This window comes from Cryptococcus neoformans, chromosome 11 (assembly GCF_000149245.1).
Source record: "Cryptococcus neoformans var. grubii H99 chromosome 11, complete sequence".
Classification (NCBI taxonomy): Eukaryota; Fungi; Basidiomycota; class Tremellomycetes; order Tremellales; family Cryptococcaceae; genus Cryptococcus; species Cryptococcus neoformans.
In genome coordinates, this window is record NC_026755.1 from 1,474,757 (window position 1) to 1,491,439 (window position 16,683).

The 16,683-nt window shown below is 46.7% G+C and overlaps 6 protein-coding genes and 1 non-coding gene; 3 read left to right on the top strand and 4 right to left on the bottom strand.

Moving 5' to 3' along the window:
- Positions 1-184, top strand: part of CNAG_01991 (cytochrome c oxidase subunit 4) — a 1,369-nt gene extending 1,185 nt beyond the window's left edge. Inside the window, exon 4 of the mRNA XM_012197504.1 lies at positions 7-184. Within this exon, the coding sequence (XP_012052894.1) occupies positions 7-54 (48 nt within the window). The 3' untranslated portion in view covers positions 55-184.
- CNAG_01992 (hypothetical protein) lies at positions 140-4,135 on the bottom strand. Its single transcript, XM_012197137.1, has 5 exons — positions 3,598-4,135; positions 1,986-3,531; positions 1,523-1,929; positions 943-1,466; positions 140-849 (listed from the first exon to the last, which is right to left on the bottom strand). Exons 2-5 carry the CDS (start codon positions 3,413-3,415, stop codon positions 595-597), a joined length of 2,616 nt encoding a protein of 871 aa, XP_012052527.1. The 5' UTR covers positions 3,416-3,531; positions 3,598-4,135; the 3' UTR covers positions 140-594.
- Positions 4,136-5,128: 993 nt separating this feature from the next.
- On the top strand, positions 5,129-6,536 carry CNAG_01993 (hypothetical protein). XM_012197505.1 has 4 exons: positions 5,129-5,339; positions 5,392-5,760; positions 5,839-5,953; positions 6,038-6,536. Exons 1-4 carry the CDS (start codon positions 5,234-5,236, stop codon positions 6,087-6,089), a joined length of 642 nt encoding a protein of 213 aa, XP_012052895.1. The 5' UTR covers positions 5,129-5,233; the 3' UTR covers positions 6,090-6,536.
- Positions 6,537-7,140: 604 nt separating this feature from the next.
- Positions 7,141-11,009, bottom strand: CNAG_01994 (hypothetical protein). Its single transcript, XM_012197138.1, has 7 exons — positions 10,363-11,009; positions 9,516-10,307; positions 9,196-9,453; positions 8,556-9,145; positions 8,070-8,503; positions 7,487-8,016; positions 7,141-7,407 (listed from the first exon to the last, which is right to left on the bottom strand). Exons 1-7 carry the CDS (start codon positions 10,684-10,686, stop codon positions 7,315-7,317), a joined length of 3,021 nt encoding a protein of 1,006 aa, XP_012052528.1. The 5' UTR covers positions 10,687-11,009; the 3' UTR covers positions 7,141-7,314.
- A 19-nt stretch (positions 11,010-11,028) lies between these two features.
- Positions 11,029-11,111, bottom strand: CNAG_10135. The gene has a single exon. It is a non-coding gene; the product is annotated as a tRNA-Asp (tRNA).
- Positions 11,112-11,955: 844 nt separating this feature from the next.
- Positions 11,956-13,188, top strand: CNAG_01995 (hypothetical protein). The gene is made up of 4 exons (XM_012197506.1): positions 11,956-12,187; positions 12,257-12,569; positions 12,633-12,783; positions 12,860-13,188. Exons 1-4 carry the CDS (start codon positions 12,139-12,141, stop codon positions 13,022-13,024), a joined length of 678 nt encoding a protein of 225 aa, XP_012052896.1. The 5' UTR covers positions 11,956-12,138; the 3' UTR covers positions 13,025-13,188.
- Positions 12,184-16,644, bottom strand: CNAG_01996. 2 transcript variants are annotated; one of them, XM_012197507.1, is made up of 6 exons: positions 16,397-16,644; positions 15,010-16,333; positions 14,269-14,953; positions 13,933-14,213; positions 12,832-13,883; positions 12,184-12,769 (listed from the first exon to the last, which is right to left on the bottom strand). In XM_012197507.1, exons 1-5 carry the CDS (start codon positions 16,494-16,496, stop codon positions 13,274-13,276), a joined length of 3,000 nt encoding a protein of 999 aa, XP_012052897.1. In that variant the 5' UTR covers positions 16,497-16,644; the 3' UTR covers positions 12,184-12,769; positions 12,832-13,273. The 2 variants fall into 2 exon arrangements, with proteins under 2 accessions (XP_012052897.1, XP_012052529.1); XM_012197139.1 differs by having other exon boundaries at positions 12,184-13,883.
- Positions 16,645-16,683: the final 39 nt, after the last annotated feature.

The window sequence follows — 16,683 nt, forward strand, 5'->3', positions numbered from 1 at the left end:
GAACAGTCCGGTGTCTCTTCCGAAGGCTACAAGGGCAAGGGTATGGTTCAGTAGGGTATGGTCCAATCCCCTTAAACTTGACCAAATCACTATCATTATAAAAAACAATTCCATTCCATTCTATGTATGGACCTGTTTTCTTTGGGCACAGTATTTGCTATGCACACAAAACCATAACGCATCATTTCCTTGAGTGTCAGACAGCAGCAAATGAGAAAGAAACCAAAAGAGAGTACGGTGGGTCCTTGAAAGCAATCGCGAAGAGGTGAAAACTCCGATCCTGGCATCTTTCGTCGTCGCCCTAACCATTTCCTTGCCTTTCCATCAACGCATAGCATTATTACTGACCCAGACATATGTAACATGCCGATTCAACTACACATATTAATGAGAAGATATAGGTTACGCTGTAGTGGGTAATGAGAGTGTTCCAATGTCCTTTGGATACCGTATCGCGTTATTGATGTTTTTGTTTTGTCCGTTTAAGCAAGGTTGTTTGTCTCGTGGCTTTTTGAAACCCTAGCAAAGAAGCTTGACTTTCAAGCTTTCCAACCTCTCCATGTCTCTGACATAGAAATAATGGATTTTCCGTTACTACTTCCGCTTTTTCTTCGATTTCGTTACCCCTTGTCCTTCTCTACCTTCTCCTTCCTCGCCTTCACCTTTACCTTCGATAGCAGCCACAAGGGCGTCGATAGGTAGAGTATTATCTATAAGCGGTTGACTAGGGACGTCCGAGGAGGATGGCTGAACACGAGAAGACATGGCTGCTATATGAGCTCTTCGAGCGGCTCGATCGACACGAGCTTGTGTTTGGGCGGCTTCGAAATCATAGTTGCCTATCGCCGCCTAGTGCATTCCAAACCCCCTAGCATCAGCTTTCTATTCAAGCCCCCTGTGGCATGCGCTGCGAATGAGGACACGATGGATAACCGCACTCACTTTGAGAATGCCTTCCGCCGGACCGCGGAGCTTGGTCCTTCCAAACTTCCCCCAGCCGTCATACCGCTCTGGATCCCTCGTAAACCTCATTTTGTACTCACTATCCCCAAATAAATCACCTTGACAAAGCATCGCAGCATCTCTTGCTGCTTCTGCCCATTCCGCCGCCGACTCAGCATCCGCCCACCTTACACAGATCTCGAAACCATCTACAAACCTATCGAAGAGCGCTTCCCACAAGCCTTCAAGGATGATGAGCTCGATGGTTTTCTCGATCTGGAAGAGGGCGGAGAGGGGTTCGGAAGAGGAAATAATGGGGTATGAGGCGAGTAGACGGTGGTAGGCCAGTCGATTTTCGTCGGAATGGTGGAGGAACAGAGGAGGTAAGGAGCAGAGATGGCAAGTGCATGGAGTACCGTTGATTTGAGAAATCTTTTCCCGCCGGATGGAGGAAGTGTGGAAGGCGTATTGGAGTCGGACAGACAGTTTTTGGCCTTCTGGGATATCAACTATCGCGACGAGGACTAGAAAAAGGAGATGTTGTCAGTCCGGTGAAAAAGATGGAGAGGTCGAGACTTACAACCCAGAAAACGATCTTGAGCCCATAAAAACCTGACATTCGCCTCGCATGAATATGTCACTTGGGGTATCTTCTCAAAAACCCCTACCCTACCCATGTTTCCCAACGGTATCATATTCGTGCTCATCCGGCCATAGAGCCCCATTTCGGGTCTAGCGTTCGTAAGCGCATTGATCCTGGTCTTGATATCAGATGTACAGCTAGCGTAGGCTTCCTCTGCTTCTTTAGTGGCGAAGCAATCGCTGAGAGTGATGAGGGGAGGTTCCCAGAGGAATGTTTTGCCCCTGGGAATGAAGCGGTTTGCGAACAGTTGTTTGTGTGTCCGACCTGGGACGACTTCGGCGCGATAAAATGGGATTTCCGGGACGCTATTCTTGTAGAACACCTGCGCTACTTGGTTAGTCGGTCTACGAGATAGTCAGCAAATAGAGATTGGGCTTTGAGGAAAAGGGTGGAGACATACCGTTGTCGCAGTTGGAATTCAGGTATCAACCTTCTTTTTTCCTGTTCTGATTCCTCTGCAATTTTTTTGGCTCTTGCTGCTTCTCGCCTCCTCTGTCCTTTAGACTTTTTAGGTGCCTGTGGTACAACTGGTTCCGTTGATTTTTGACTTTCGGTTTTCGACTCATCATGGGGGCTCAATGGAGTTGTGGTATCATCCTGTTCGGTTATATCCTCCTGAAGCTTTCCGAAGGCTGGAGACTCATCGATTTTCAAACATGCCAAATCATCCTTGTTATCGTCAACCCTGCCAGACATAATAGTTGATGTATCTTCAGGAATGAACTCAATGTCGAGATTGAGTGTTGAGATGTTTGTGGCCACTTGAGCGAGTGTGTCCAATCTGTCGCCAGTGCCTTTGCCTTCTACATTGATATTAGACTCATGCGGCTGTGACAAATCGCTTGAAGGAGCCGTATTGGGTTGGGGTATGGAGATTAGTGTGTTAACTTTGGGCTCCTCAAAAACCGTTTCTGCCCTATTTCCTTTATTTATGGGCCGTTCCCTTGGCTCGTCTACCTTTTCTTCTGTTTCATCAAGCTGGACCTCTTGCTTATCGACTACCCCCTTCTCCACCTGCCGGGAGACCGCTTCCATTGTTTTCTTGATTATCTTCGTCGCTTTTGTCGAGACTTTCATTTTCTCCACGGCAACGCTATTGAGATGTCTCTTCCCAGAAAACGATGGTTGAGTGCCCACCTCTCCGTCTTGTTGTTGTGATGGCCTCTGCTCCTCCAGCTCGCGCATTGCCTTTTTCTTGAATAGCGCAACCAACTTTTTCAACTGTTTCGTTTTTCCGCGTTTGGGCTTCTTGAACTGCTGACTTGTGGTGCTGATATCGGTGGAGGCGGCGGAAGTGAAAGAGGTGATGGCTTCGGTGGTGGCTGGATCTATAGGTTGGGTTTGAGGTGCTGGGCCTATGTCCCAAGATCTATCCTCCTCCTCTCCTTCATCCTTTCGATTAAGATTGGTCCCTATCAGCGCCGGCGCAGATTCGGGTCTAGGGATAATATCTTCTGTTGTTTCACCGATATCGATGTCAGGCCTGGTCCTCCGGCGTTGACGCACGGTGGGTAGGAAAGCGGGGGCTGAGGATTGAGAATTGATTTCGTCTTCGTCCTCGCTGGCGTTAGCGTTGATGTTGCCAGAGGGATAAGGAGGAGTGTCTGAACCGTAGAAAGTTTTGGATGGAAACAACATCGTCGTCCATTGGCAGAAATGACTAGTTTGAGAGGCAAAACATATGGTATATGGGTATAAGCAGATAAGTGTGGATATGGACTGAGAATGAGAAGTGAGGAAGAGAAGAGGAAGAGAAGAGGAAGAGAAGAGGAGGAGAGGAGGAAGAGAGGAGGAAGAGAGATGAAGTAAGAAGAGAAAAAGTTGAAGCATTTCGTTTCCTTACTTCGTTGTTCTTCCCACGCATATTTCCGTCTGTCGCTTCCTCGTCAACGAGGGGAAGTGGAGGTATTGGACGCGGGGAACTTCAAGATGTCGTAAGCGCATCACTATGCAGTATGTATATTTCAGTATTGACAAGTCGTTCAACTGTAAATTATACTACAAGAACATACATGTTCCGTTTGCTGGTTATAGAACTTCCCTTTGTGTGTTCTCATTGTTTCACTATAAAACCTAAAGAGATACAATCAATCCGCCCCTCAAAACTTGGCATACAAGGAGTATACTTAGGAAATCATAGATGCAATATGCTAAATAAAAGTTCAATGTTGTTTGGAAGAGAGATCCTGCATTCTTGATGGATATAGATAGATAGATAAATTCAAGTCAACGTCTTTGGGTTTCAATGCAGCTTCGGAAAGGCCGAGAGGGAGGATTTTTTTTTTCCACAAGCGAATGGATGGAAGAGCAACAGTGGAGATTATATGATTTGGAGCAAAGGGCGGCAGCGGGCGTGGTGACGTATTGTTAGTGAGGGCTCTGGAAGGGGCAACTATGGTGAAAGAACATTGAGATTTGGTGAGGTGAAGTGGTGTGGAGGAACGTGGATTGGCAGTGGCGAGATGGTGGAATATTTTCCAAGCATTTGAGAAGTGGTGGGCGGTTGTGAACGAGAAGGTTATTAGTAGTAGAGTTCAAGCGACTACAAGCCCTGGGGAGAGGAAAGACATCATGGAATGACGTGGAAGACTGGAAATCATCTGAGTATATACTGTACGCAGATCCACTTCCGGATATGCCATTGTTTTTCGCTCAAGTCGAGAAATGTATGCAGAGAGCAGACCCCATTTCCTCCCAACGTCGAGAGGGGAATTTAGCAAGGCGAACGTCAATAAGAAGAAACGAGGGAGGATCTGGCGCTGTAATCTGGAGCTCTATCTAGCAGCCTGATTGTAATATTTGGCTCCGTTCAGATTTGAAGTGGCTTCCACTCGAGCGGTACGAGAAGCATAATTCACATATTTTCCTGCGAGTTGCCGACTTGTGCCTAAGGAACTGAATAACAAAGTCAAAAGACACAACGAAAGTCACCCAAGAAGATCTGTTAGAGACCATGAAGAGGAGTTTCGGAAATCGCACAGTTATTGGCCTAAGGATAAGGATGTGCCTTAAGTCTTCACAAATAATGTTGTCTCTGTCTTTTGCCTTCCAAATCTCATGTTCGTGGAAAGGACTGGAGGAAGGGGTTTGTTTACTACAAATACCCCTCAGATCAACCTGCCTGACACCCGCAATATCTTTGCGACCGTCGAAAAAGCCGAGGTATGGAATAGTTAAGAGTATAAAACAATGCAGCAACTGATGCAACTGCCAGACATTCTTTGGCATTGCTGAAATTATTAACTCCAGCGGTTGCGGAGCACCTCCAAGTCAACAAAAAGACCGGCCGGAAGTGATTCATCCGTTTTTCCAGCGTTGTTTCTTTCCGTGCCTTTTCCCATCAGATAGTGGAATTTAAGGATCTAGCGGCGTCATATTGATCTCCGCCTTCTCTGCTCTTCCGCCGTTCAAATTGTGTGGCTGCGGCCAAGCCTCAGAATCAAGGGTTAGATTAGACAGGATTCAGGGAAAACCATGTCCTTATCTACACCCTCGCCTTTTGTGCATTTTTCGTTTATGAATAGGAACAATGGAGGGTAGAAGTTTGACTAGCGTGGAATCTTCTTCAAATGAGTTTTCACCACTTCCAAGCCAGTCGCTGGAATCGCAATCAAAAAGATGGCTTGGTGGTAATTGCTCTGCGTACTTATGAGGAACTTGTACTCTTATCTCCATTTTCGCGCCCATATTCACCACAACATGCGCACCTTAACTGTCCTCGTCTCTTTCGGCCTACTCACTTCTGCCATCGCTGGTACGCCCTTCTCTCTCTTTCTCTCTTGGCAGGACTGACCTCTTTCGCTTAGCACCTGGGCCACGTCCCAGACCCCCTCCCTTCTTTTTGAGAGATCCTCTCTCTATCCACCGCAAAAGTTTTATTCCCCCCCCTATTGGCGATGACGAGTTAACCAGAACCGCCGTCAAATCACTGCCATACGGTCTGGAAGCAGAATTTGCCGATGACTCGGGTCTTTCCCGCTTCACTTCTTCATCTTCCACCCCATCGTCTTCGTCGAGCTCAAAGGGCGCTATAGTAAAGATAGAGATGGAAGCATACGAGGCGGAAGATGCAGAGACGGAAGACACTTGTGCGAATGTATGCGGAGTGACGAGGGTGGAGGGTGCTAGTAGTGAGCAGGAGGCACTTTGTAGTCCTGCAGGGCTGAAAGCAACATGTAAGATTTACTCTCCCCAGATGTCCTCCAACTCATCACCGTGCGGAGCTGATAAACATTTTTTTTTTCGGTAACCAGACGCTTGCGCTCAATGTATGGACAAGGCATGGAGTGGTACGACGTGGGAGAACTCGGCACTCGCAGAGTACGAGCGTATCGCTTCTGCTTGTGAAGGCAATGATAGCTCTCAGAGGTTAGTCCTTCATTTCACTTACAAACAAGGGGAAGGCAAAACGTGAGATGAGAAAGCTGATTCACCTTTCCATTCGACGCGCAGACCAATCCGACGCAAGAGTAGTAATCCTGGTTCTCATTTCGACTCTCCTTAGGCCTTTCGCTCCTTCACATTTCCCCTCACCTTTTCTCCACGTTTCCCTTCCCCACAATAGATCAAATACATTCATTAGAGGAACACTGTCCTTGTATCAATAACTTTTTTCCGGCTATTCCCGCCCCTCTTTTAACCGTCCTTATACTTAGGTCTCCCTTTCGCTCGTTTGTTCGCTCAAAAGCTAGGTTAACGCTTTCCTTTGTTTGTATAGTATATAGCCCCATTCTCGTTTGTTGCGGCTTCTTTCGCTTCCTTTTTTGGTATTTGTCCATAATCTCGTTCATATGTTTCACCCTCTTTCCATTCCCCGTCACATGGCATATCCTGTATCGTATCCCATCCTCAAGCTCTTGTAATCGCTTTTGAGTAGAGAATAGGTACCTTTCCTGAATATTTTTTCAAATTCTTGCAATGGATACGGTATAATATGAACAACACAGTATAAGAATGAAGGTGGGCAAGAATAAATGAGAAGCAGGAAGATTGCATAAAGGGTATTCTCCTATTGATAGCAATCTCCTTCTATATACCTTTTTTTCTTCTTCCCACGAAGTTAAATTGGACAGAAGATCGGTTTCAAGCTTGAAGAGGTCAGAACATTCTGACGAGGATGTCTTCTTCTGCATTAGCGTACGCCTACTATGCAATGCGAGGGACATCATTTTTTCTAATGATTGGCCTTATCGGCTTTTTAGTTTTGCTACCTCAATCCTAATAGGCAAGGGTACAGGACTTTTGCAAGCATACATAGGGAGCTGCAGCATGAAGAGCACCTCCAAATGATGTCGGGAGAACGTTCGGCGGGTGGCCACCACGAGGTTGGGGGTAATAACGGGTGAACATCTGCGAGGTGACAAAGCCGCCCGTCAGGGGTATTGTATTGCAATGGGGAAGGGGTGCGAGATTCAATTAAGGCGTCTCACGCATTTGTCGTGTTCAAGAACGAGAATTTGATCGAGAAGACGACGTTTTTATCTGCAGTTCCAGTAACTTGGTTCAAGATTCTATTCATGATTCTTATAGTCACTATGCCATGTGCAAATCCATGATTTCCGTTGCACACACGTTACATTCATAAGAAACAAACCAAATTTCAGTCTTAGCACATACAATAGTCACATACAGCTCGATAACTGGAAGTCGCCATAGCTTACACGTATCACTTTTTCGCCTGGCGTCTATCTGTTCTTTCCCTTATGACTCTCCCTCGGCGAAAGTGCCCACTAGCCTTCGATCTTGGCAACAAGCTCATCCAGAGTCACTTCCTTGCCTGTAAGAGGGTTGATCTGCGCATTTGCAATCGGCCCCAAGGTACGCTATTGTAACGGGCCACAAATTAGTCCTGCTCGCATGTTCATACAAAGAAGGAGGATAAGTGAAAATGAGTAAACTCACTTGTAGAAGGTCTTTGCTAGGCCCGTGAAGCTTGGCTATACCTCTAGAGCCAAACCAGGGATACGTGACAGGATCTTTGGCACACTCTTCGTACTCCATTGGGCCAACCTCATCTCCAAACGAATAAACTGCTGCATATCGCCCCAATCTCATCCACGCCCTCGTACTTTCAGCGTCGCCCCAAAGACCACACAACTCCCATGCATTCCTGAACCGTTCAAACAGATGCTCCCACACTCCTTCCTCTGCAATGATGGCCAAACTTCCTTCCAATCTTGATAAAGTAAGAGAAGGGTTGTCGCCACTGCCGTCCCGGAGGATGCGACCCATTGTCCGAGCATAGTTACGGAAATTCGAGGCGCTTCGCTCCACCATGGCCGGCGATTGGCTAGAGCAATCCTTACATTGACATTGACCGCCAATTTCATGAAAAAGTAGCTGTTGCCGCTGATTTCTGTCCCCGAAAAAGGTTGGACCGTAGCGAATGAATAATTCATGGCCTGCAGGAATGTTGTCGATCGCAACGAGGTCTGCCACGAATATCAGTCTCCGAGCTCAAATGTCAACCAATTCGCTAACTCACAAGCGAGAGTTACTTCGGAATTATGAGGATGGAGATAAATAAACCTGACGTTTGGTCTACAGGCCTTTGAGATTCGGAGGATATTCTCAAAGACAACTAGTCTATAACCCTCGTCCTCCATGTTTACCGTAATACTATTCCCCTTTATGCGACTAAGACGACTTGCGATTGACGGAAAATGATTGCGAAGATTGTTCATCTTGGTTCTCGTCCTGGGCTCGGTTCCTTCAAACAGATAATCCATTTGCTTTGAATCTCCGGGCTGATAGTAAGGTAAATTGATTAAGGCGAGCTCTTTCATGATGGTTTGGCCACGTGGGATATCCCGTTTGGCGATATACCTGACGTCCGTCCCCCGATGAACTTCTTTGAACCAGGGATTGTTGCTGAATCCCTGTCCTTCGGCTATGCATGTAAATTTGTTGACACTCGAGCTAAATAAAAAGCCTATTTAGTATGTGTTTCATGTGCATTTTTGGCATTTACCTCTTCTGTTGCCTGGAGGAATTCCTCTCGCCGTTGTCTGCCTCATCGGCCTCAAGTTTCTTCGCCTTAGCCCTTTCACGTTTCTTTTGACCTTTGGACTTTTTTAGGGTCGTTAGATCCTGGTGAGCTATGGTGTCTTCTCTTTCGACAACCTCATTCGCATCCTCGGGGTGAGAAGAAACATTGTCGAGCTGTCCATTTCTCAAATCAATCGAAATGGGCGAATCGCGGCCTTGGGTGCTTTCTTCGTGCTCTGATACTTCGTTGTCGATATTCTTTATTACTGGCTTGTTGTCCTTGGGCTTCGAAGACGGTTCAATTTTGAAGTTGTTCTTCATTTTCCTCCGCTGATGACGCTGGTATTGCCATTCCTCTTCTTCGCCATCCTTGGTCTCGAGCTGTTGTTCATCCTCATTGAAAAAAGGTGCCTGAGATTCCGCAGCCTGACTAAGCGGGCTTATAGGAGTAACAATCGTGACATCCAGTTGATCAACATTTGAGGCAGTGTCGGGTGCTTCACTGGCAGAAGTTGAGAAAGTTCCTTGAGTGATAGAGGGTGATGTAGTCACCTCGAGAAGAGTTGCATGTGGCTTCAAAGCTTTTAATATGCGTTACGCGCCCATTTCTATTGGTAACTTACTTTATCAAAAGACAAATCCTGTTTTGCCTCTATGTCCGCTTGTTCGATAACCGCTTCATGGTCCACCACGTTCTTGTGGTCTAGAATTGGTTGTGCCCTATTTACCTCGTCGGCCAATTGCAAAATAAGTGTCTCTTGGATTTTAGCTTCCTTTTTATCAGTAAGTGGACGATGGCTGCAAATTTCAGCTTCATTTGGAGGCAATTCCTGGACATGGGGCTCATCTAATGATTCCCGGGAGCAGTGACTGTCATGAGTCTGTTTTAACGACATTTAGTCGGAGATATGACATTAGTAAAATGTTTTAGAAACGGACGTACCCGATTTACACCTATCAATAGGGGGCTAATATCATGATCCGGAATACCGCTAAGAGGGGGACCTTCATAAAATGGCGTAGCTTTCTTTCGTAAGATGTCCGCAGATGGTTGTTGAAAGTGTTTTGCGTTAGTGAACGAAGAGGAGTGTAGCTGCTCCTGGTACATTTGGCCCGCCTGATGTAGCTGAAATGTTGAAGGGTTGTATTGGGAGACAGGGGATCCAGAGGCGTGCTTGATGCGGATTGTCGGTCGTTGTCGCGAGAAACGAGGTTTGTTTGCGCCTGGAGGCACTTGGGGAGGCTTCCAACTCTGGCCATAGTAAGAGGACTGCTTATATGTGATGTTTGATGTAGAGACTCTATATGTCAACGAAGAGACCATCTGCGCAGGACGGGCACCGACAATCAGCTGGTTGTATGAATGGCGATGTCCCATTTGAATGGCTGTAGGATAATAATACGTAGTTGGCTTCAGGACAGACGGCCCCTGAATTTTTTGTGGCGTGCGCCAGCCTTGCCCTGTGCAGTCGGCAGGGCCTTGCACTTGAGGATACAGAGTTTGAAATGCTTTCTTGGGAGGTGCCCACCCTGGTCCACTGTATGGTTGGCCGTAAGGCATGGTATATATCCATGTCTGTTGATAAGGATCCCAGGCATATCCCGGGCAGCCAACAAGTGGACCTGTGACGGGGTGGTACAAGGGCTGACTGTTGTTTGATTTAGGTCCTCTTGGCCTTTGGGATTGCACGGGCAGGGTATCATTCGCAGGAGTGGATTCATGTTTCGTCAATTCCTAAAGATCGCCAATCAACAAATGTGCCCTTCTAAAGCCATAGCAGTTGACATACCTCATGGATCTCATCCTTCATCATGTGACATCCTTCTTCCCATTCATATTTCTCCTTCAAACCCACTCTATTCTTCTTCTTGGGCGATTTTTGTGCCTTTGTTCCTAATGCCGATTTTGATCGTGATAGCCGGGCATCGTCAGTGCGCTTGGTCATAAGCAATCGCCTGGCAAACATTGTAGGGATAAACCCAGGGGAAGACTGGTGGGAGTTATGTGAGCTAGTTAGGGAGCTTGTTTCGAGCCTGCACTCGTCACCCGCATTTGAATTGCTGGGGCATTTGTCGAGGTTGGGGTTGAAGAATCTGGATAGCTTCAGAGGCATTGCGAATGCGGCATACGTCGTGGGAAGTATTTAACAGAAGTGGATGACACAATACAATGAAGGCTGCTATTATAAGAATTGTCAATCCATTGCAAGCAACTAAGCCAGTCGTGAAGTTGCACAGGTCCTTTGGTGTGATTTGATGTTGACAAACATTCGCCTAGTTCTACAGAAGATGGCGGCCAACGCGAAAAGTAGTTGTGGCGATGTCAACGAATTTGCCATGCTGAGTATTTGGGTGGTAGATGAGTGATAAAAAAGAAAAGCTGTGTATCAATACTTGTATGTAAGAAAGAGCTTTCGTGCGCTGCACCCGACTCCAAAAAGACAGGAAAAAAGAAACTTCCTGTCGGAGAATCGAACTCCGATCTCCCGCGGACACTACTAGTGACAAGCGAGCATACTAGCCGTTATACGAACAGGAACTGGTTATTCTTCCAGGTAATAACTGTATATCTGTGTTCGGACCGTCGAAATTACCCATTTTCGACGAGAAAGGAATAATATGATTTGGCAGAAGCTCTCGTTGCAGACTATGATTCACTGTCGCATTTAATTGTCGATCGTATTCTTCTTTCAGGTACACGCAAGGCCCTTGATTGTTTGAAAGGACAGAGTTCGACGAGTGATGGGCGATGGACAACAAGGAAGATCTGAAGAAGGCGACGACGTGAAAAATTGAGTACATGTAGGTAATTGAAAGATATGATGACAGCATCAGTGTAGCATAACTGAGGGATGAGAGAGGATGCTCTGAGCCTGAAAGTCCGAGAGATGCCGGCAAATAGACAAAAAATGGACAAATCAAATTCCGGCGCTTGATCAGTCAATAGTTAGTACTCGTAATCGTGATCGGCTTCGGCTTCCTCGGCAGGTTTTAAGTCTAAAGAGCTTTGCGTACGCGTCATGCCAAGCTTTGCGCTCCGAAGAGAAGTCTTACTCTCCTCTGCCACATCAATGATAAGACATAACTTTAAGTCACGAGTCCCAATGGTGGTGAAGTACCCCATTTTGTGATGGATCAACACGAATGAAGCATCAACAGGGAACGAAGAACGTTCGTGACCGGAGAGGAGCATTACTAATAATAGGCGTTGCTCTTCAACGGATAGCGATCGGGGGCGGGAAAAGCGCTTCTGTTCGGCAGACAGGGAACAATAGTAAATAGCACGCGACTGAACTTCGGTAATGAATCATATTTTCCCGTCAAAGGGCTAAAAGATAACCAAAAGGGCGCTTTGAGCTCAACACACTCGTGTCGTGTAGTAAGATTGATCATCATTGTTTGGAATCAGTAATCTTAAAGATCATGGCGCCTTTTCACAAAGGGGTATAAGGACTGGTCAAAAGCCGTTTCGCATCGCCCTCGCTTGTTTAGACTTTTATTGGTTATCCGCAGCAGTTAAAAGTCAAACGCTATCTACATCTTATCGATACAGCATTCACATCATCATGCCCAGTGTTGCCATTCTTCTACCCATTATTGGTGCCATTTCCGTCAGTAAGTCATGCATCACAGCCTTTCGTCGAACCATGGGCCATGCATCCCTAACAACGCATAACTTTTTAGCTGCCACGGGCATTAGTGAACCCCATCACATGTCCCTCATCTCTCGTCAACTCGACTCATCTACCATCCCTGCCGCATGCCAACCTACTTGCCAATCCGCCATGTCCATCTACAGCGACTGCACGAGCAACGACATCAGTGGCTGTCGACAAGTCTGTCAGCAGAGCACCTTTAACGAGTTTATCGACTGCCTTGATTGTACGAGCGAGCAGCTCGCGATGACTACGTCCGAGCAAAGCTTGTTGAACAGCGCCGTTGAGCAGTTAAAGGATGTTTGTGGACAGACAGGATCGAGCGTAACTGGTACTCTTGCGTAAGTTTCCCTTTTACTCCCGTCCCACTCGTACCGGTGATAGTCACTGAAACTTATGGCCAGGGGAGTATCTTCCACTACCAATCCCATCGCCTCTGGATCTGCCGCCACTAGCGCTACATCTGCCGTTTCCGACATTCTCGGCTTTACCTCTGCTGCTTCTGGCATCACTATTGGCAGCGCTGCTTCTGGTACTGCCTCTGGAGCCGTTATCGTTAGTCTCTTTTCATCTGACACCCACGACCATCCCTTTCTAACTGACAGATTCATTTCAATTTTTACTGTATCAGACCACCCCTTCATCTGCCGGAGTTGCTACCAACGCTGCCACTTCTGATGCTAGCAGTGGTGGAGAGAGCGTGGCCAGTGCCGCTTACCCCGCGATGGGTGGCAAACTTGTTGGACCAGGTGTTGCAGCACTCGCCGTCATTGCTGGAGCCTTGTTCTTCCTTTAGACTCTTCCCCCCTGCCAGGATGGAGCGGTAAATTTGTTGTGGATAGGTAGTTCTCAATACCGGTCATCTATTGTCGTGAAGCCTTGATGTGTTTTATTTTTTTTGGTATCCCTGAATAATAGGATGTTTTGAACTGATAGATTCGGCATGGAGTGCATCTGTGAAGCACAAAATTGGAGAGTTGAGTACGTTGATTACAGTATCGAGTAAGACATTTAGTAGACAGACGGAAGAGAGGTGGGGCAGCCTTCATTGCGGTCGTTGAACAGCTGCTTGAAGGGCTGCTATAAGGGCTGTTTGAAGGGCTGTTTGAAGGGTTGTTTGAAGGGTTATTTGAAGGGCTGCTGGAGGGGCTGCTTGAGGAATGTTGTTGTTGCTTCTCATCAAGTCAAGCAAAAAGTTTGGGTTTCTGAAGAGGGTTGTCATTGTGTCGACAACACAGGTCGATACTATCTCTTTGACTTCAGTTCCAAAGAACTGTGTAGCCTCTTGAACTGCTTCAGAGAACTCTTGTCTGATGAAATGCTTGAGATCTTCATGAGAATATCCTTGCATAAATGTTGCTGGGTTGTCATGAGCAGAAGAAGATGAGGAGAGGGAGAGGCCCATTACTTTCGATGCATTGGCCTTCCAACGTCTCTCGTCATCAGTGAGTTGTTTTGGAGGGGTAATCACAAGATGAAGGAGAGAATGATATCTTTTGCTGCAATTGGCATATTGCAAGAAGAAGTACTCGCCGAGAAAGGATGATCGATCTGTAGTTCGGGCATAATCACTCATGGCAACTGCAGAGCCGTGACCTGCTTGTAGGTCTTCAATAGCATCCTCACCTGCATCTTCTTTGTTCTCATCCACCTGGCTATAAAGGAAAATCAGTATTTCGATCCATTGGCCAGTTGATTACTTACAGATTCATGTTGTGGCGTCTGACTATGCCTATGTTGGCATGTCTCCAAATTTGTACACCGAAGCTCGCAGTGTAGTACTGGCCTGTCACTCTCTCAAAGATTTGACTAAACTTCTTGTCTGTGATAATATTTCCGCCAGTTGTCCAGAGATTGTCCTCTATGATAGTTGCAGACCTTGGATAGCCAGTGACCCTGTAAAAGTAGGCTTGAGCGGGCCTGATGTATGCGATCCATTTAATGAAAGTGTCGCTAAAATCTGGCGGAAGGAACCTTGCAATCCACTAAAAGAACAAGTCTGTCAGGTCATCTCAACATAAGTATGAGAGACGAACTCGCCTTCCTTTTACCGCTCAAAGCTTGATTTTTGTGGTAGTATGAGAGCAAACAGACCATGTCATCCCAGATGAGCAGGTTTCTAAAACCAGAGGGGACATTTCGAAGCTTCATACCGAGTAGCTCTGGCTTTCGGGCCACTCCTCCATAAACCAGATGAGTCAATGCAAGTGCGTCTTCCTCCCAATTGGTGCAGACTGAAAGCCAAGAGTTGACCTGATTCATCTTCCATTGGATTGTCCCATCTGTGACTGATTCAACAAACTTCATTACGAGCTCCGAATTATTCAGGATGGCTTTGATCAAAACATCTCGATGTCCTCGGAACCAAGGGTTGTTCGAGTCGAAGAGGAAGTTGTGGTTCAAACTAAAGTCTCTATGATTATCAGAGATCTTCTGACCTTGAGGGCAGCTAATGAACAAATGCTCAGGAAGACCCAAGCAGACATCCTCCTTGAATTTCTTGATCAAATCGTCCAATAATTGTTTAATGGCTTTGGAAAGCGTTGGGAGATGGAAGATGGTATCCTCAATTTTGAGGGAGAGGAAGTCATCATCGAGCCATTGGCAGTTGGCGGGTCTATCCTCTGAAAATGCAGCTCCAAAGATATCATCCCCTACCGACAAAAGTGTCTGGAAGGGTGAATGGTGTGCTCTGCTGAGTACTTTAGTGTAAGGCATGCTCATTCTGTGAAGCAGCCGAGTTAGCATCAGTCAAAGTGGTAAAACCGAAGACACACTCACGCACGAATCTCCCCTGGGGTGCCTCTGAAATCCTTTAATTCAGTCAAGACTTTCTTGATGACGACTGCTCTGAACAGCCACAGGAGTCGTGTCACCCGTGGAGCTATGTTTGTCGCTTCTTCAAAGACACCTCCCTCCCTGACACTAGTGAAGACCAAAAACTTGTAGATGATTTGATTCCAGGACGAGCTATTTATTGAAATAGTTCCCTGCTGCAATAACGAATAACCCAAGTCGAGGATAACTTCCAGTCCTGCCTCTTTGGAGGAAGGAGTATCGCCCTCTGACAGAACGTCCAAGAGTTTGTCGATATGATCTTGCTGGGAAGAAGTGAGGTTGAGTTTGATATTTGGATGAGTGTCTGTAAGGTGATACCTTATGAGGAAGAGAAGCAGCTTGAAAAACAACTGCGAGTAATTCTCAACGGTTTTGTTGTTAAGATGTCTCATCCTCTTGTCGGAAACAACTTCCAGCTCATACCCCACATACATCACTTGCTGAAGCAAGGGAGAGTCCTGGTGCTTGGCCAGATAATTATTGATGTCCATAAAAAAGCTCTGGACCCAGACCTTTAGCAGGTTGTTGCAATACGGAAGCTCGTTCTTGGTAGGGTTCGAAACCAAAGATATGATGTCCTCAGAGGGAATTCCTTGAAGCAAGAGATCCCATTTGAGCTTGGTCAAGAGCGGGGACCTGTCCCTGGGATCAAAGGCTTTGCAAACAGCCGCATCATGCGTGCTTGGAATTCGCATACCGTCCTGCTGGTAGGCTTGTTGGGCAGGTTCTTCATCCGCAGCCTCTGAAAAGAAAGGATCAACTGGGAAATAAAAGGTAGACCTCCCAGAGTAGTAAAGCCCTTGGACGATACCCTTTTGAATGAGGGAGCGGCTTCGATGACCGGGGTGTTCCTTGTTGCAATGCGTGATCAGCTTTGCATGCGCAGCCTTCTTCTGCCCTTTGCGAGTTGTCCTGCAGAGTGTGCAATAGAAACCAGTTTCTTGAGTTACACCAGGGATCGCTGGAGGGAGGGTACCATCTGGGAAAGAGGGGATAAGAGGATGCAAGCCTTCATGTGGGGGATAGTTCGAGAAGACTGCGTTAATTTGTTGTTGGATTTTCTCCAGACTGTGTCTAGAGTCATGGAAATTGCGCAAATGTTTAGCTAGATTGGCTGGGTGAATGCAGCCCTTGGGAGAGTTGCGATTGCATGCGGTTATGCAAAAAGTGCATCTGAAGACTTTATAAATTGGCAGGTACTGCAGTTTAAGCGCAATGAGGTCAGGGGATGAGACCCAGGATGTTTGATATGTTTGTACATCACGGGCTGGTGCAGATAGATTGTTGCCAGCATCAGATGATGTCGAATAGTGGATGCGAGTGAACTCACCTGCAGCCGAGCAATAGAACATTCGTCGGTCATTGGTCGCCCTTGGGTCATCTCCTTCCGAAGGACTCTCTTCTTTGTATGCAGGCATCTCGTTCCCCATGACCTTATTCTTGGACTCGCTGTCTCGTAGCCTCTGCGTGAATGTTGGAAATCAGAGCTGGATGGCGCTGGGTGTGTACTGTAGTATTGCTGTATGGAGGATGTTCAAGCTGGCGGACGGATGGATGGGTGGATGGATAAGCTCATGGGACCGGATGCAATTAAAAGCAGTCAAATCATAAACCGGC